Source organism: Emys orbicularis, chromosome 3, assembly GCF_028017835.1.
Source record: "Emys orbicularis isolate rEmyOrb1 chromosome 3, rEmyOrb1.hap1, whole genome shotgun sequence".
Taxonomy (NCBI): domain Eukaryota; kingdom Metazoa; phylum Chordata; order Testudines; family Emydidae; genus Emys; species Emys orbicularis.
Genome location: NC_088685.1, coordinates 122,793,385 through 122,813,199, shown reverse-complemented (window position 1 = coordinate 122,813,199; position 19,815 = coordinate 122,793,385). Strand labels below are relative to the sequence as shown.

The following is a 19,815-nucleotide window of genomic DNA, read 5'->3' as shown; positions in this document are numbered from 1 at the left end:
AGGAAAGCAAACTGTGGAGTGAAGGTCAGGTAAGTGCTCTGAGGAGAGGAAGTTTTTGGACTCTGAACAAGATGTTTGCATGAATTTGACTTTTATAAAAATACAATCAGTGGAATATTAATGAAACTACCTTCCTACACTCCTGAGAAATCTGAGCTGCAAACACCTTGGCCTCTGTGCCCTGAGTGGCATCACAAGTACCATAAACAAGGGAAGGAAAATAAAAACGCTGTCCCGGTCTAAATCTCAAATCTGTTTCTGGCATTTGTGGTGTCACCTTTTTTGACCAGAGAAACCAGCATATCTGCAGTTCACAGATTACATGATTTTAAGAAGGTACCAGTTACAATATAACACTAATTTGATCCTTAAGAGAGGTTCATATACTATTTTTGATGTATTATAAAGGATTTTCTAAGCTCTTCGCTGTCAAATGGTTTGAGTACACTGACATTCTCAGTAACCATATACCTTACTACAGTTCTTGTGGGGGTTTCCCACTCTTCAAACAGTGTTTGTTCGTAAGAACGGCCATATTGGGTCAGACCAAGTTCCATATAGCCCAGTATCCTGTCTTCCGACAGTGGCCAATGCCAGGTGCCCCAGAGGGAATGAGCAGAACAAGTAATCAAATGATCCATCCCCTGTCGCTATTCCTCTTTTTCATTTGACTGTTTCTCATTAGATCCTACTTGTATTTTATCATCTTGCATCCTCTCCTCCTTACTAGGACATAGAGAATCTCCATTAATAGATCCTCCCCTAAGGGATGTCTCTTTCCGAACCACGTGCTCCTCCACACCTGTCGGCTTTCCCCCAGCCCTTAGTTGAAAAACTGCTCTATGACCTTTTTTAATTTTACGTGCCAGTAATCGGGTTCCATTTTGGTTTAGGTGGAGCCCATCCTTCTTGTATAGGCTCCCCCTTTCCCCAATGTTTCCCCAGTTTCTAATAAATCTAAACCCCTCCTCCCTACAGCATTGTCTCATCCACGCATTGAGACCCTGCAGTTCTGCCTGTCCAAGTAGCCCTGCACGTAGAATTGGAAGCATTTCAGAAAATGCTACCATGGAGGTCCTGGACTTCAATCTCTTACCTAGCAGCCTAAATTTGGCCTACAGGACCTCTCTCCTATCCTTCCCTATGTCACTGGTACCTACGTGTACCACGACTACCGGCTCCTCCCCAGCATTACACATAAGTCTATCTAGATGTCTTGAGAGATCCGCAACCTTCGCACCAGGTAGACAAGTCACCATGCAGTTCTCTTGGTCATTGCAAACCCAGCTATCTATGTTTCTAATAATCGAATCACCATAACTATTGCCTGTCTCTTCCCAATAACTGGAGTTCCCTCCCCCGGAGAGGTATCCTCAGTGCGTGAGGATACCACATCATCATCTTGAAGGAGGGTCTCAACTATGGCATTGTTTCCCTCTGCTCCAGTTGGAAGTTTTCCTTCCCTGAGACTTTTATCCTCCTCAACAGCACAGAGGCTGTCAGACCAAGGGTGGGACCATTCTTCTGTGTCCCGGAAAGTCTCATCTATGTACCTCTGTCTCCCTTAGCTCCTCCAGTTCAGCCACTCTGGTCTCCAAATCGCATACATGGTCTTGGAGGGCCAGGAGCTCCTTGCATTGAATGCACACGTATGCCACCTGCCCATAGGGCAGATAATCATACGTGCTGCACTGGGTGCAATAAACTGGATAGCCCCCACTCTGTTGCTGGACTTCTGCCTGCATTCTCTATTTACTCCTGAAGCTCCTTCCTTTGTTGTTGTTTTGTTTTTATCAGAGGGTGATTGGCTGTAAGTTTAAAGAATGTTAAGTGTATCGAGCCCTTCCTCACACTCTCACAAAACTCCCCTGTTAGTTGCTCCTGTTCACTAGCTCCTCTGGCCGCTTAGGAGCAGGCTTTTTAAAGCTCTGGTCTCCCTGAGTAGCCCCGCTCCCTGGTTAAGGGTTGATGGGTGCTAAAGGCCTTAGGGATCAAAGCCTCGTTAAGAAGCTCTCAGCTTTGCCTAGCAAGCCGCTAGGCTCAGCACATAGTCCCTCAAGCAAACAGACTACACCGTATGAGAATGAGTGGATAGGGTGTTGGCCAGAGAGCATAGGTGCTGGAGTTGGGGGTGCTGCCGTACCCTCTGGCTTTAAGTGGTTTCCATTACATCCAGGGTTTACAGTTTGGGTCAATGGCTCTCCGCACTCCCACTATACAGATTGTTCCAGCGCCCTTGCCAGGGAGTCAGGAGACCTGGTTTCTTGTACTAGCTCTGTCACTGGCTGTGCAGCCTTTAGCACACCTTTGAACCTTTTTACCCTCCCACCATCTGTCTGTTTAGATTGTAAAATCTTCAGGGAAGGGACTACCTGATAGTTTCAGCTGTCCAACACAATGGGGATTGTACTTCTAGATGCTCCTGTAATAGAAGTACCTAGAGGTGCTTCTAGTTGGTGCAAAGTACTGTATCCGCATTTACATTTAAGCTTGCTTTGCTGTCAAAAGAGGGGTGTGTGCACTACTGTGGGATAACACCTGTTAGCTATTCCACTGCAATGGCTTGTCTACACGTGGGGTTGTTCCTGAGTAACTCCATATGTGGACCCTTATCTGAAATAAAAGTACTTTGTTCTCATTGCTGTTTAGCTTAACCCACTGGAACCAGGTGTTCTTACTCCAGATAAGTGTCCACACATACTGTTACTCAAGAACTACCCTATGTGTAGACAAGCCCTAAAATCCTAGTGGAGACAAGGCACTTGTTGTGTTTACAGTGACCTCAACCACAGGCAGAGGTATAGGGCTGACCTCACCTAACTACCGCACAGAGAAACTGCCCGTGCCTTGTCTCCACAAGGATTTTAGTGGGTTAATTTCCCACGGTAAAAATGCACCTTTTTTGCAGCAAAGATGAAGCCTTGGAGAGGGGTTTCTTTTATAATTTCATCGTTTTGATTCTTCAGAATAATGGTATCCACTGGCTCCAGATACAATTGCAAACTCTCCTTTCCCTTCTTCCAACCAACACATCTTTTGAAGTGCCTTATACCAAGCAATTCTGCTTGAGTAGCATTATGAAGCACAAATCCATCTGTCACACACAGATGGTAGGCCTTCCATCAGTCACTTCTCACCCTCCTTTTTGGGAGTTGAAATATGCAGCTAATGCTCTGTTACCTCCTTTTTTCCAGGCTTCTGTTTTCTTCCCTGTCTGGGAGATCTGATTCTTGGCTGGACTAGCTCAGCAGTGAGGGGCTGCAACTGGAGGTCCTGAAGCTGGCAACCTTGGGTGGATGGGAAGAAGGGAGGCCTGTTAGAACATTAATTAGTTGTGTGTGTGGGGGGGGGGGGGGTGGTTCCAACGGAGAGAGCTGATGGGCCAAATGACATTTTACAGGTATAACAACTCTTTTTTATTATTATTATTATTTTATTTTGTTTCAGGTGGTTAAGACAATAGGCTTGCGTGAAGTATGGTACTTTGGTCTTCAGTATATGGACAACAAAGCATTTCCGACTTGGCTGAAACTTGATAAAAAGGTAATTGCTGTTTTGGGTTAAATATTGAAAAGAGGATAACTTTTGGTGTACGAGTCATGTGATATCAATTGCTGATGTCAGTCCTGTAGATGCTGCTGTTAATTTCCTACAGCTCCATGTTTGTGGCTTTTTTTTAAGAGAACCAGCTGACTTAGGGTGGCAGGAATCCTGTGAACAATGGTCTAGCAAACTGGAGGTTCACTCCCATCCCTGTGCATGCATATTGGCAGTCTGTGGTGTATAAATGTGATAGAGCTGTTTGCAATCACTTTAGCAGGGTGTACCTTGAGTCTAGCCCCAGCACATCAGGGCTTTCCACAAAATAAGCAACTATTTTTATTTCTCTTAGTGGAACCTGCTAATTTATGGTGCTTAATCTTTCATGCTAGTATAGAATTAGTTGCCAGGCTCATTAGAATAGAGGGTTCATTTCTAGATTTTAAAAAGTGTTATGCTGTAATTTAATGTACTCTTCGTTCAGTGGTTTTCGGATGTCTTGGATTAAGATGAGCCCTTGGTGAGCAGATAAATTATTCCACATCTGCCAACTGTGAAGTTTCTTGTACCTTTCTCTGAGGTGTCTGGTGCTGGTCACTGTCAGACAAGGAACGGGACAGATCACTGGTCTGACCCAGTATGGCAATTCTTGTATTCCTGTGTTCCTGAATATACAGAGTTTATTGTGGCAGTCTCTGCTCCCATATTATCAGGGACTGCGGGTCTTAAACCCTGGTCCACTGGGCTCTTAAGAGCTAGTAAATTCCAACCTGCTATCTGGGGACCGGCGAACAGTTGCTGGGATAGAAGCTGAACCCTAACAGAGGACTCCAGTCCTGGACTCTGACAGAATGCCGGGAGTCCTGATCAGTTCATCGCTTCTCTGTAAACCCAGCATAGGAACAGGAAGTTGTCCATGCAACTGGGTTCTCCAGTAGGTCAGACTGTGCACTTCTAAGTCGTGACACATTTATGGAAACTACAGCAAATGTTTTTTGAGTATTTTTCCACATAAGATGCATAAAGAGTATTAAAGTTTTCATGCTGTTTAGCAGCTGGGAGTAAGGAGGAGAGCCAGCACTCTGAAGCAATGGACTGATCACATGGAACACCCGCAGTTCCATGTGCCATAGTTTGGGATGGTCTTCTGTTTGTTGCTTAAAATGTAAACAGAAATTCGTTTTCCTTCTAGTCTCTCCCTCTTCCCCCCCCCCCCCCCCCCAACAAAACCATCTGGCATGGAGTATAGATCAGTCTGAGGTATGTGTTTCCCTTTGAAATAGTATCCATTTGCCCCCACTATCTAGTGAAAGGAGTTGATAGGGAGTGTTAGAAGGATACTGTCTTTGCCTTTTTTCTTGTAACTAAACAGGCTGCTCTTTGGATTAACTGTATGTTAAATTTTGTGCTATCGTAGGAGTGATCCTACAATGAATGCCTCATGGGTGGACCCTGGCACTTACACAGGTGCACATGGATTTGAAAGGGATCCCATGCTGGTGCAGGAATTTGTTGCAGAGTTGGGCCATATTGACAGTAAATTCCTGAAGTAATCTTGTCTGTAAACCTGTACTAGAACACCCCCAAAACCCTTTTCTTTGTGAAAGAAACATCTCCTATTGTCAGTTAGCCATCTGCTCAGTTTTTGGGTCTGTGTGTTTGTTTTGTCTCAGGTCTCTGCTCAGGAAGTCAAAAAGGAAAATCCCCTCCAGTTCAAATTCCGTGCCAAGTTCTTCCCTGAAGATGTGTCTGAGGAGCTGATCCAGGACATCACCCAGAAGCTGTTCTTCCTGCAAGTGAAGGAAGGGATCCTCAGCGATGAAATCTACTGCCCACCTGAAACAGCAGTTCTTCTTGGCTCGTATGCTGTGCAAGCCAAATTTGGAGACTACAATAAAGAATTACACAAGTCTGGGTACCTCAATTCAGAACGCCTGATCCCTCAACGGTGAGTGCTTTAAAATAAAAGGGTAACGCTGCCCTGAGTCTTCCAGTGTATTCCAGTTATTTGAACTCCCTCAAAAAATGGTATGATCAGAAGGCATGACACTTCAAAAGTTAAAGCCTCTGCATCTCATTGTCCTCTGTTCCATCCAGGCTGCATGCGCACGACTGGAGAGCACTACTCAATACTTCCTTTCATCAGAAAATAGATAAGGGAATATTTTTACTTCTTTCAGTTAGAGTTTGGATCCCCCTCTCCCCCAAAGCCTAAGCACTAGCAACTGTTAGCAGGTTTTGAGTGGGGAACAGCAGATTGCCATTATGAACATCCCTGCCCCTGGAGAAGTTCTGTTTGCACATCGTTAATTTTTAAAATCAAATTATCCCAGTGAGACACTCTCCAGCTGCAGAAATGAACTTCTCTTTTTAACTCACTCCTCCAACTGTCTCAGTGGTGTGCGTTTTTCTTTCCATAAACTGTTCCACTTGGTCAAGGGGTCATGTGTTCTACCTTCATGCCCTTGTGGAATGAGACTGTGGCCTTGGTCAATGACAGACAGGGGTTCTTGCTGGGGAGAGATGGGCAATTATCTATGTTCCACTTCATGAACTAGTCCTTCTCCCAAAGGCATTTGTTCCTGGCTGAGGGGGGTGGGGTGGGGGGCATTTAGGCTTTTTGTGAGGTTCATTTCAGCAGCACACGTGCACTTCCTGTAGAGGGATACCAGTTTTGTTCAGAAATGCTACAGCAGTAATCTTAAAACAGCTTTATCTGCAGATCACAAGAGTGGGGGGAAAAGTGTGACATAAATATAAATGTATAGCAAAGTTAAATATTGCAACTATATGCAGCAGAACAAGTAACCTAATACTTCTAACTTCCTTCCATGTATCAGAGTAATGGACCAGCACAAACTTTCCAGAGAGCAGTGGGAAGAACGGATTCAGGTCTGGCATGCTGAACATGGTGGAATGCTCAAGTGAGTACCTCTGTTGGGCTGTATCTAGGTCATCTTGATTTGTTCTGTTAATCTCCTTAAGCATGCAGTTTTATTACGTATTTTTAAAGTGGAATCTCAAAGTAATTGGACCTGGAAATAGCTAACACTTATTTTGCAATCCAGCATGGAATAACATGAAAATTCAGTAGAATTGGAAACCAGTTTTGTAAAGTGTACTGCAGCCAAGCTCAATGCATTTCCAGTCCGATTAACAAACCTGTAGGTCGGCATTGACTACTCTGATGTTCATAAAAGTTACGATGACATGAATGCTGGCACACATGGAGAAGACCTCAATGAATGAATACAACCTTCTGAAACATTCATGTCGAAGGCTTATTGAAAGTGCCTTTAAAACAAAATACAGTTAGGCTTGTAGAATGGAAAGTCAGGTGTTACATTCTTCCATTGTCCACATGTTTGTTGGTTGTCCCCTATCCCACACCGTGACAGATGAATGCTACTTACTGAGAAGTCATGATTTAGGGTTTAACTAAACAAGAATATTTTATTCTGTTCAATAATAAACTAAAACACATTCAGGACTTCTCCTGAGCCCAAGCATCAGAACTGGAGTTAAGAGCAAACTGTCTGTCCCAGAAGCAACTCCTCTTGTTTTCCCACTTGCACAGATGTTTCTTCCACTAGCTTTGGCTTGTAATTTCGAAGGAGTTGGTTATCTTATGTATATATTTATACCTTTTTGGTTTTTTTTTGTTTTGTTTTTTTTCTTCCCACCTCAACCAGAGAGAATGCAATGCTGGAATATCTAAAGATTGCCCAAGACTTGGAGATGTATGGAATCAACTACTTTGAAATCAAGAATAAGAAAGGAACAGACTTGTGGCTGGGAGTAGATGCACTGGGCCTGAATATTTATGAGAAGGATGATAAGTAAGTATGTGTGTGTGTGTGTGGTGTGTGCCTGATCCCTCCAAAAGACAACGGGCTGGTGCTGGAGCCCAAAGAACTTTAAATTAGTAAAATTAGTGCTTGCTTGGTGAATGTCACCTAAGTTTGGATAGCCACAGGGTAAAGTTTGTATTGGGAGGCAGGGCAAGGCTTGTACTTTACGTGAATCCTGATTTGCGTCTCCTTTCCCTCACAGTGTGACTGCTTTCCTCTTAGGCTATGCACCAGCATGTAGGAAACTTGAAATTATGTTTATAACAGCTCTTTAAATGCAGTGCATGAAATCATGGTACTAAATTGCCAGCACTGTTAACTTCCATTTCCATATACGGCTGTAAAATCAGGCCCTAAAGGATTATTTTAGGGAAATATCAACGTTTTCCAAAGTTAGGGGATCAGATACCACAGTAGTGGTTGCAGCGTAAGAATCTAGAGACCAGATTCTCATTATGCACTCCCAGGAACTGCCTTTTTCAGGGATGAGTGTTAAACACAGTTGCCAATAATATAAGAGCTAATTAGAGTAAATTGTTTTAGTGTGTCTGTAGTTGCAACCAATCCTTTCAGTAGTTGTGGGCTCACTAATAATGGAGTATGAGAGGGGAAAAGAAGGCTGAGAAGCAGGAAGAAGTAGACTGAAGATTAAAGAAGAATAAAGTTTAAAAGGAAATGAGTCCTGTTTGTGTGTATCTCACTTTGCTGGACTCTAAAAAAATGAAGCACAGGCCCAAAGTGCAGCAAGGTGAAATACGAGGAAGTTTGAAATGAAGGATTCTGTGTCAATGACTTAGGCTCCTAGTCTTGGCTTCATTTCTCTGAATTTCTAATGTAAATTATAAGCCCTAATAATAGTAGGGTAGCAACAGGACCGTAGGGGGTGGAGAGTAAGTCTGGGTCTAAAATGACAGTTGAGATGTAACGTTAATGGGAACTGTTTGGGATTCCTGTTAGGACTGCAGAGGAAAAGAAGGCATTTCTCTTTGCTGTGTTAATGTGTGCCGTCACCCAGAAAACAAGGAGTGTCACATGAGATATTACATGAGTGAAACTACCTTTCTTTATTTCTTGAATGACTGGTTTCGCTGTGTAACCATGGTCACACAAACAGGTTTTTCTAGCTGCATAACCAGGCAATATGTAGTCGTGACCTCTGAAAGAGAATTATGTAGAAAAACTTACAAAACAAAACAAAAAGTTAGGCCAAATGCTTTGTTTTGTTCAACTTTTTTGGTACTATGCAATTGGATCTTTTGAGCACATAATGTCAAGACTAGGAAAAACTGTGGTGTACCTAAATCAGGACTGGATGCACTGGCAGAGCTTTGGGATTGGGATGGGGGAGGTTGGGGAAAATTTTGCAAATGTTTTGTTTACTGTTGAGTAAGACATTACTACTTATTAAATACAGGAGTCTGCTATATGTCGGTACCTATATTTAAGGGTGAATACCAGTCCCCCAAAACTTGATTTCTACTACAGTATTTAAAATGTGGGGTGGGGGAGAGAGAAGACTACCATTATACAGTACTACATCTGGAATTTATTCAACAAGGTATCAGTGCCACCTCAAGTGTACTGTATTACTACATGCTAGTGTTAGATTTCTCATTTAATTTAATATTTTGGAGACTGGAGCAGTTATTGCCAAATCAAAACATAGGCAAGCAAATTACTGTGTGTGTGTGTGTGTGTGTGTGTGTGTGTGTGTGTGTGTGTGTTAAGAAATGCTACATTTTAATAGGTGTTCATTTTACTTTTGCACTGGTTTAAAGGCTGGTGCTGGGAAGTAGGCTTGGGCCCAGTGTTTCTACAATCCTGTGTTTAAATGGTAGGTAGCTTCCACCATTTGATACAAGGCTTGGACGAATTTGCCTTAAGTTGCAAGCTCTTGTTTCTCTGGGCCTCTTTTTTCCTTTCCTTCCCTTCCTCGTGTATAGTGCTTATAATCTTGAAGAAACTTCAGTTATTAGAAGTAGTAACCCTGGGCTGTTGAAACATTAAATATGTCTAATACACTAAAGAGGTTTTTTTCGGTACTTTGATATCTCCATTCAGTCATTGAAACTGTTTGCCATCTTAATGATGGATTACCGCATGCACAGCTCCCTCCCCTCCCCCCCCCCCCCCCCATGCAGTGTGCTATAGAACTTGTAAGAATCTGCTGTCCTTTGAGCAAGCACTGGAATTCTGCAAGCTTAATTGCTTCACTTCCACTTTGCTTCATTAAATTGTCAAGATGGAATCTGCTTATTCTCTATTTTAATTAGAACAGAGAAATTAAACTTGTGCTTGTCACTTCATCTAGCTAAAGAGAATTTTACACTGGCCCTTTCTTGTAAAGGGACACTGAGCAGATTTTGGCTCAAAATTTAGACTGCAAAAATAACTTTTTCAAATGCTAATGAAAACTGGTTTTTAAAAACAACTGCACGTACCCCAACAGTGTCTGAACACGGATGTTGCAGTATTGGGCAGACATATGAGAACCTAAAAATGAAACGGACTAGAAACCAGTTAGATTTAGTAATTTCTCTTTTGATTTATCTTATTTTTCCAAGCTCAGAAATTCAAAAAGTAGTTGGCATAAATAGTGAAAAGTTAAGATATGGACTTTTTTGTTTTAATAATCTGAAGTCTTTGTATTACTGGGAGGAATTCTTGTTTGTTTAAAATTGACTTTTAGCCTACCAGTTTGTGCTTTAACTGCAGGTCTGTTTTCCAGTGGCAAAGAACTGCATAGGACTGTTAGCATATGAGAGAGCCCATGGTTTAAAGTTCTGCTGTATGACTTTTGGGCAAAGTCCCTTGTGCAGGTTTCAGGCAAGAACAAAACAGAGACTTTTTTGTCTCCCGTCTCTCCAAAAATCTGGGGGAGGGAAAGAAATATAAGAGGTGTCTGCTTCCCTTAACTGTCTCTAATAAGCATGCTATGGATTTAGGCCCCAATTCAGAAAATCTTCTTTAAGCATATGATCATGGGACTTAGCCACTTGCTTAAGTGCTGACCTGAATAGGGATACTTTACAGAACATGGGCCTTAAAAGATTAAAAATATGTTCCATTGTATATTTTATTAGTCAGAAAATAGATGTAAACTTCTGAGGCTGTATCATGCCAGACAGTGTTTGTTAATAGTTTTGGAAGGGTCCTATATACTTCAGTGCAAGGGGGGGAAAAGTATTAGACATTTTTTTTTTTTTTTTAAAGCCAAGATTTTCAAAAACTGGTGCCTAAATTAAGGCTCCTAAGTCCATAGTTAGATACCTAAATAAAGAAGCCTGGCAGTCAAACGTGCTGAGAATGCAACAGATCTTGCAGTAGTCAAATGGAGCTGTGGGGCCTGAGCACTTCTGAAATTCAAGCGCACGCACTCTTGCATTTAATGGCCACAATGTCACTAGGCTGGTTACTTTGAATTAGGAAAGGGAGAGCCGCTGAGTTTGATAAGGGATATTGAGGGACATATCTTCCCATGGGCAGGAGCAAACGTTTTTCTCGTGTTTTATTTAGTATTTCAAGTTGTCTAGTCTGTTTTAGAGCATGTGGCTCAGGGCCCCCCTGCAGAGGAGTGAAGTAATGACACATTGTTTCAAATTCTGGAAAGAAGATCAATTAATCACACATCTTGTCGTTTTGTTTGTGTCTTGGCTTCTTTTAAAACCTGTCTTTGTTTTCAGATTGACCCCAAAGATTGGCTTTCCCTGGAGTGAAATCAGAAACATCTCTTTCAATGACAAAAAGTTTGTTATAAAACCTATTGACAAGAAGGCACCTGTAAGTACATCTAGAATGAACTCTTGCATATCCTGTTTAGATTGTTAAATACTTTTCATCTCCATGCCATAAAATACAGTTCTTGTACTCCTTCATAAAAACTTGCTCATTGCATCAGAAACAGTATATACTACCACAGAGTATTCATCAAATATTTCTACCTATAACTAAGGCTGCAATTCTGTCGCGGAGGTTGCGGAAGTCACAGATTCTGTGACTTTCCACGACCTCTGTGACTTCCGCAGCAGCCGGTGCGGCTGACCCCGGGGCCAGCTGCTGCTCGGGCGGCCCTAAGCTGCACTGGCCCTGGAGAGCACCCAAGCAGCAGCTGACTGTAACGGTTCATCTTAGAAAAGAGACGACTAGGGGGGAATATGATAACGGTCTATAAAATCACAAATGATGTGGAGCAGGTGAATAGGGAAGTGTTATTTACCCCTTCATGAAACACAAGAACCAGGGGTCACCCAATTAAATTAATAGGCCACTGGTTTAAAACTGACATAAGGAAGTACATTTTCACACAATGCGCAGTCAACCTGTGGAACTTGTTGCCAGGGGATGTTGTGAAGTCTAAAAGTATAACTGGGTTCAAAAAAGAATTAGATAAGTTCATGGAGTATAGGTCCATCAATGCTATTAGCCAAGATGGTCAGGGATACAACTCCATACTCTGGGTGTCCCTAAACTGTTGACTGCCAGAAGCTGGGACTGGACGATGGGATGGATCACTCTAACTGCCCTGTTCTGTTCGTTCCCTCTGAAGCACCTGGCAGTGGCTGTTGTCAGAAGACAGGATACTGGGCTAGATGGATCTTTGGTCTGACCCAGCATGGCCTTTCTTATGTTATGTTCTAAGGGGGTTGGAGTGCAAAACAACACTTCAGAATTATAGAAACCTTCTTTGTCTTGCTATACCCCACATACCACCATCCAAGCCACTCACCACTGCCCCACCAAAAAAATATTCTCTACAATTCTATCTCGCGCTCATATCTGAGGTACTTTCAAAGGTGATGTCTGAGTTACCTCTTCATAGACAAATAACTTTTGAGTTGTTTTAAAAAAAAATTCTTCCAGGGCTTCTCTCTCACTTCTCAGAACACCTGGAGTTGCTGGATAATTGTTTTTCTATTAAAGGCTTCTTGTGATGCTACTCTAAAACTGAACATGCACAGCATTCTTACTAAGGGTCTCAGGAACGCGTCACTCCAAAAGTGCACATCACACACCAGATCATTGCATATTTTGACTTCTGAAACTTCACAATTGTTTGGAGACAGATTAGGGGGCAAATCGCATTGGAATTCTGATTCCAAGAAAGGAGCAGAGTCTCTTAAATGAGCTTCTAGACTTTTTAGGGTATGGAGAAGCAAGGACATGGATACCTGAAAAGAGGTAATTTAAATACAGTACCTGTGTGTTTAAAATACACCATGAGCATGTTTTCCCAGGTAACTGTAGTGAATTTACCAATATCACTATCAATTATCAAACCATGAAGAGTGGAATAACAGGAATAGGTGAGGCTTGTTCTGACAGTCCTGTCAGCTGTTGGAGCAGGAGAAAAAGGCATTAAGAAAAGGGCATGCTCTTGCAGTAGCTCATCTATTAACAAGGCGTGGGGAAAACGCAGCTTTTGGAAACAGTCAGTTTGGTTTTGGTAGGGCTTTTTGAGAAAATGGTGGCTATGGAGTTAAAAGCAACTGACTCAACAAACTGTTTAAATAACGAACAGCAGAATATTGAAAAAACTGTTGGTGTGAAATCCATCCTTTTTCTTAGAAACAAATCTGTTTTATAATGTAATTCATGGCAACCACCAAAACACTGCCCCACAGTAAAGGTTCACCTTCCTGTACATGCTGGACTTCTCGGTAGGAAAGCCCCTTTGTGATCTCACTCATGCTTCATGCTGAGTACAAAATATTAATCTCCTGTTTGTGATTCAAGGACACAGCTTTCCACCCACTCTCCAGATGCAAATCTGAATGCATTTAAAATGGAAACTTGCAGGAGACTAATACAGTGAAGCTGTTACTATTGAAAACACCTATTATGTCTGTTCCATTTGGTTTGGAGTGCCTTGTATGCTCTAGATGCTTCTTGTATTCAAACTTTGCTACAAAAAAGAGAAGCAGAGGTCTTGTTTTTTCTGGACTCAAGTTTTGAGTTTCCAAAGGCAAACTTTAAAAACAAACCAACAAAAATAACAACCCAGCCCTGGGTACCTACTAGTAGAATCCCCAAAGTAAAAATAGGATTGCCATTTTTTCTCTTTATATTGACAAGGCTTTAAGTTTACTAGGAGCAGAGTCTGACTCCTGAGGCACCTAGTGCTGTGGAGATTCTTTTTGAGTCTATGTGCCACTGATACTGAATAGAGATGGAAGATTTTGCTGGGGGTATCAAAATACCAAGTGAGAATGCACATCTTCATCTCAAACCAGGGGAGGGTGGGCCTGACCTCTTCTGTGCCTCTGATTATAATGTTCACTGCAAAACTCCTGTGTTCTTACATTAATTCTTTTTCCCTTAGTTACGAGGCAATAGATGACAAACGTGGGCTACCATCCGTGACTTTAGTATTTACCTTCTTGGAGTTAGACATTGCTTAGAGATGGAGGCCATACCTGCATACAATACACATAGCTGTTTGGCTTTTTTTGAATGTTTGCCATAAGTGGAAGCATAATGAATAATTTACAGCTGTAGACCGTATCAGGCATGCCAAAGACATTGTGATCTGAATAGTTAGAAAAACCAAACAGACCACCTTGGTTGACTGCAAAGTCTGCATCCTTCAGAGTTGATATGTGAATAGAATCATAATGGAGGGTTTGTGCTGAAGAGAACTTATCCTTGCCAGCAGGTTCTTGCTGAATTTGGAGTTAGGAGCATTTTTCATTATTTCTGGAGTCACTTCCAGTGTTAGTCATAGGTCCAAAATACCTTCTGAACTCCAGGTGTAATTGAAATGTTTGGAGTGGCAGTCATTGATGTCTGAGACCCATTCTCTGTAAATGCACAGCTCTGATTCTTGTGAAAATTCCATCTCATATGAACTATGAGGCACTCCACAGGAGGGCATTTCTAAGGGATTAGTGCATTTCCCAGGTGACTTGTCATTTTATCTGTTGGTCTGTCTTATCACCCTATGCAAAGCATGCTGTAATAGCAGAAATGCAATGCTTTATTTATTGACTAATCAGTGTTTCTTGAGTTCAAAGCCTTACTGAATCTATAATTGTTCATACACTTAAAAAACTATCTGGCCCAGTAACAGATGAAGAATTCTGTGGCTTTGGGCATAGCCTTACTAAAGAATTTACTTTTACCTGTTTACTTTACCTACAGGGAGAATGAGTTTTAGTCTAATAAATGGATTGTTGTTTGATGCAACTTGGTTGATTGGATTTTGTTCCATTCTTGTTAACTCAGAAACCTTTCCCTGTTCTTTAACTCTGTTGGTTATCAGTGCTGCATGTAACCCAATACCCAAAGGATTACTCATGTGGTGCTGGCAGCTGGGGAGGGTGATAGAGTAGCTCACTTATGCTCAACTAATGCTCAGAGCTCTGATCACAGCACAAATCTTCTTAAAAATGCCACCAAGAGGCAAAGACAACAATGCAGATGTCATGAATGCAGAAATCTTGCTCCTATAAAAACTCCCAAAGTTATTTTTGGCTAAGTAGCAAAAGGAATGAGGAGTCTCCCATCTTCATTCTAGAGGAAGGAATTAAGGTGTTTCTCCTCTCCTTTCCCCCCATCATCTAGGAGGAAGGGCTGCATGAATGCTTGATGGTGGCAGTCCCTCAATGGCCACTTCAGAAGTGGCTATGGACAGTCATTTGTCAAAGTGGTGGTTCCATCAGTGTGTAGCTACACTCATCCATGTTCTATATTATGCACCTATGTAGAGATACCATTGCTGGGACTCCCAGCAAATATTGATACAACTATTGTGGCTGGACTCTCCAGTACAGGAGACTGTCTGTGACATAGCTTGCACAGCTACAAACATTATTAAGATGCTACATATCTTACTTCAGAGTATAACCTAATCACCTTCAAGGGGCAGGAGGGAATCTGTCTTCTCACCCTTCTAACAGTCCCTTCCTCCTGAACCATCCCGACCCTCTGAAAAGTATCTCATGGTACAATTGGCTGAGGGTGCTGACAATTCTTCATCTTTGTCTGAAGAAAGAGATAGTAGCAGGTTCTAAGACACTGAATTGGAGGGATCAGTGATATGACCTAAGACTGTAAATCCTTGTGGTATTTTTTAATATATTAATCATATACTATTACGTTTCAGGCCTCCTTAGGTCTTATTTCCATTCATAAGACCTCCTTGCCCACTTTGTATACAAATGAATAACACCGTAATCACACATTGTCATATCTTGTGTAATAAATAGAGGTGGGTGGGTTACATGGCTGCTTAGATATCCTCCCAAAAAAATCTGATTGACTTTCCAAGCGTTTCAAACCTTAGGAAGCTCCTTCTGTACTACTGTCACTCTTGAATCGAGGTATTTATGGGAGTGTTGTTACAGTCACTGGATATACATAATTGAAAATGCAGCTGCTATTAATATATAAATGCCTGTGCATGTCTTTGGATTGCAGTAGGACAGTGGCCATGTGATTGGTCTGCCTACAATAAGTTAGAAGTGCTTTATCTCCTTCCATAGGAAACCATTGCCTCAGGGACTGAATTCCATTGTTCTGCCTCTCTTCCCTAGGACTTTGTGTTCTATGCACCTCGTCTAAGAATTAACAAGAGGATCCTGCAGCTGTGCATGGGTAACCATGAGCTGTACATGCGCCGCAGGAAGCCTGACACCATTGAGGTCCAACAGATGAAAGCCCAGGCCCGTGAGGAGAAACACCAGAAACAGTTGGAGAGGTGAGCTGAACTGGACAGAGGAGGGTGAGAGCTCAGGGGGAATGTGGGTGACCTGTACGGAAGCAAATTGGCAGGATTAAGCATTTTAGTTGTGAGACAGCTGAACTGTAGCCAATAGGGTGGGGTTGCACCAAAGCAGGAGGTGAACCATTCAGACACTGAGGGCTACTGCCCTCATCCCACCTTAGCCAGAGGGGAGTATCTGGCCCTGGATTCTAACTTATAACAGAGGGGGTATTGACTAAAGGGAGAAGAAACAATTCAAAAGAACGTAGGACTTGCCAGACTGGCTCAGACATGAAGTCCGCATGCCAGTATCCTATCTGACAGTGGTCAGTACCAGATGCTTGTGAGGAAAGTACAAGAAACTACATAGTGGGCAGTTAGAGAATAACCTACCCATAGACAAATTTCCTCCTACCCCCATTTGTTGGCTTCTGCCCTGGAGCATGAGTATTTATATCCATTAAAGTCTTTGTGTATCTAATGTAACTGTAGGTATTCTTCTTATCCACATGGATTTCTAATCCCTTCCTTGAATTCTGCTTAAATTTTGGCCTCAATGAATACTAGAGGCAAGTAGGTCTGGCGGTTGATTGTCTTGTAGGAAAAGTGTTCCCTTCTGTCAGTTTTTAAATTTGTTGTCTTTTATCTTATATTATGAGAGGATATATAGGAACATGTGATTTGCCTATGCCTGTTACTTCTAGCAGGTCTTTTGTTTAACTCTGCTCTACACTAAATGGTACCAATCTTCTCAATGGTTCTCCGTCTGGAAGTATTTACATGCCTCTGATCATTTTTAGAGAGACAAGGTGGGAGAGATCTGTTATTGGACCATCTTCTGTTGGTGAAACAAGCCTTCAAACTTACCCAGAGCGCTTCTTCAGGTCCTCGAAAGCTTGTCTCTCTCACCCACCTTGTGTCTCTAATATCCTGAGACTGACACAGGTACAACTACATTGCATCGATTGTTTTTGTCAGCTGTCTGTGAATCCTTCTTTATGCAGTGGGGTATCCAACACTCAACACAGTGCTCCTGGGTAGGATGTAGCATTGACTTGGAAAAGAAAGATGGAAAGTATATAACTTATCCCATTCCTTAGTAGTAGTGATAGTATTACCTGGTTATGGGCCAGGACCCATTGTGCTAGGTGCTGTACAAACACAGAACAAAGACAGTTCCCACCCCCAAGGACCCCCTAACATAGTTTTTGACTGCCATTCACCAGAGGTTTTCACTGAGCTTCCTACAGAGATGCCTAGGCCTCCTGCAGCATGCATGCAGTTCAATGGAGCAAGCAAACTCCTACCTTCCTAGGTTCTAAACTTAAGTTATTTCTCTCTAACAGGCAACAGTTAGAAAGTGAAAAGAAGAAGAGAGAGACCATTGAAAAAGAGAAGGAGCAGATGTTGAGGGAGAAAGAGGAGCTGATGTTGAGACTGCAAGAGTATGAACTAAAGACCAAGAAGGCTGAGAAAGGTAAAGGGCTTGCACTGGTCAGCAGGCAGGGTACAGGTGATACCACACATTGGGCTTTACCCTTCTACTTGACAGCTGCCCTTATCCTAAACGCTTCCATCTTGTGACACTTTGATCTGCTGCACAAAACTGGCTTCTACCAGTGCGTCTGTGCGCCTGTGTAAATACAGGGACAGTGAAATCTTTCCTTTTCAGTGCAGTGATCACCAGCTATTGTATAGAGAAAGTAGATGTCATGTGACCTTTATTTTTTGGTCTGGAAACTGAGGTTTAAAACTGAATGTTCGCTTTCCCATAGGAGGAAAGTGTAATATGGCCACTTCCATCAGTGACTGACTCAAACATTTCTCACTCAAGTAGCTTTTAATGGTCCCTCCCATAACTCCCCTGCCAGGACACCTGATGCTTTGTTAACAAGACATCAGTGAAATTGGAGTCTGTGTCCTCCCTACCTCCAATGTGTAGAGAAATATGGAGGACCAGAAGCAGCAACATCCAGTCCTACTCCATAAACTGGTATTCTAAGACTTTGGAATTGCCATGTTTTCCTCAATATGGAGTAAAACCCACAATTAGACTCTCATTGCCTACATTCTGTAAAGGGAATATTACCTAGAACATAAGCTATGGACGTCTTGCGTATGATGTCAGGTAACTGCATTTAGACTTGTTCATAAACCAAGTTGGAGTTTGTGGATAGAAGACTGGAGGGAAGTATTTCTTAGTCTTGTTCCCATGAGCATTTGCACCAGTTTGCAAAACCCCTTCTGTGAAGAGGTTAGTTAAACCCAATGACTTACTGCTTTCCTCTTCCTTTACAGAGCTCTCAGATCAGATCCAAAAAGCTATGCAGCTTGAGGAGGAGAGGAGGCGAGCAGAGAAGGAAGCTGAACGTCTGGAGGCCGAGCGCTTGGCTGCTCTCCAAGCCAAGGAAGAGCTGGAGAAGCAAACTGTTGACCAGATGAAGAGCCAGGAACAGCTGGTAGGAACAATAGGCTTTTTGAGTCTTAGTGTATAAAGCCTTGAATCGTATATTTCAGTTAACGTGGGCTTGTTACTGCATATTTTTAAATGAAGTCCTGCATACAAGGAAATGAACCATTAGGCTAGAGGACACACTGCAGTAGCATAATCATGGACTCAATTTTGACTTGGAAACTTTTCAAATGATATACCAAATAAGTGCAAATTGCCCATAACTTAATGGAGTCTTTATCACAGTGGAGGAATCTATTCACAAAATCATGTATAACATTTGGGTCATGTGTCTCATTCACAAAAGCATTATTGAAAGAGCTCCAAATATAATTCTAGCCTTGCTATTCAATAGGCTACAGAACTTGCAGAATATACAGCCAAGATTGCTCTTCTGGAAGAGGCAAGGAAGCGTAAAGAGAATGAGGTTGAAGAATGGCAACACAGGGTGAGTTTCTCTGCTTTCCTAAATTGATCCAGAGCTTTGGTACATTTTACTAATTCAAGTTTAATCTGCTTAGCCTTGTACAACACCACAAAAGAGAATCTTTAGTAAAGCCTTAATGGAAATGCTGAATTTATGAATGTAGCTATTAACTTCCAACCCAAAGTGCAATGTGTAATCTCCCTCCTCCAATAAATCTGACTCTTCTCAAAACTCTAACCAGTGAGCTATATAACAACTTAGAATGCAATCTTAACTATAGAGTCATGATCGTAATGTATTTGGGCATCTTAGGATACACACGTTCGTGTATGAAAATGTTGAATGAAGGAGAGAGAAACGGACAAAGTACTAATGTAGTGGTCCCAATAACTTTGTGCTATTGGAAAGTGCCTTCTTTTGTCTTGCCATGGGGGACTGAAGTATTCATAATGGAATGCAGCAGAAGTGAGAGCAAATCTGGAAGATCCTAAGTGTATAGTTATATTTATGTGCCAACATAAGTTCAACACTATATCTGGAAAACATTTTCTCACTCTTTAGTTTTCTATTTTGTCTTTGCTATTTTGCACCTTTAGGAAAACAACCCTGCAGCATTTTGTTCAAGAATAATTATCATGTAGAGGAAAATGTGTGTTCTTAGAACTTTTTTTAAACACTGATTAGAGATCTGATAGCAATCCAAAAGTTTAGAGCTGGCTGGGGATATTCTGGATATTTCAAAACTTCAGTGAAAACTGTCCAAACTCTTACCAACAGTTTTTTCCATTTTTTCCCCAGCTACCTTTGAAGTTGAAGCTTGCCACAGTATTACAGCCCCCTTTCT

The 19,815-nt window shown here is 41.9% G+C and overlaps 1 protein-coding gene across 1 annotated transcript in view; it reads left to right on the top strand.

The window, feature by feature from the left end:
• Positions 1-19,815, top strand: part of EZR (ezrin) — a 30,959-nt gene that overhangs the window by 9,553 nt on the left and 1,591 nt on the right. The window contains exons 2-10 of the mRNA XM_065400427.1: positions 3,448-3,543; positions 5,214-5,488; positions 6,381-6,464; positions 7,233-7,379; positions 11,075-11,171; positions 15,923-16,086; positions 17,439-17,569; positions 18,391-18,551; positions 18,900-18,992. Coding sequence (XP_065256499.1) covers positions 3,448-3,543; positions 5,214-5,488; positions 6,381-6,464; positions 7,233-7,379; positions 11,075-11,171; positions 15,923-16,086; positions 17,439-17,569; positions 18,391-18,551; positions 18,900-18,992 — 1,248 coding nt within the window. The remainder of the gene's footprint in view (positions 1-3,447; positions 3,544-5,213; positions 5,489-6,380; positions 6,465-7,232; positions 7,380-11,074; positions 11,172-15,922; positions 16,087-17,438; positions 17,570-18,390; positions 18,552-18,899; positions 18,993-19,815) is intronic.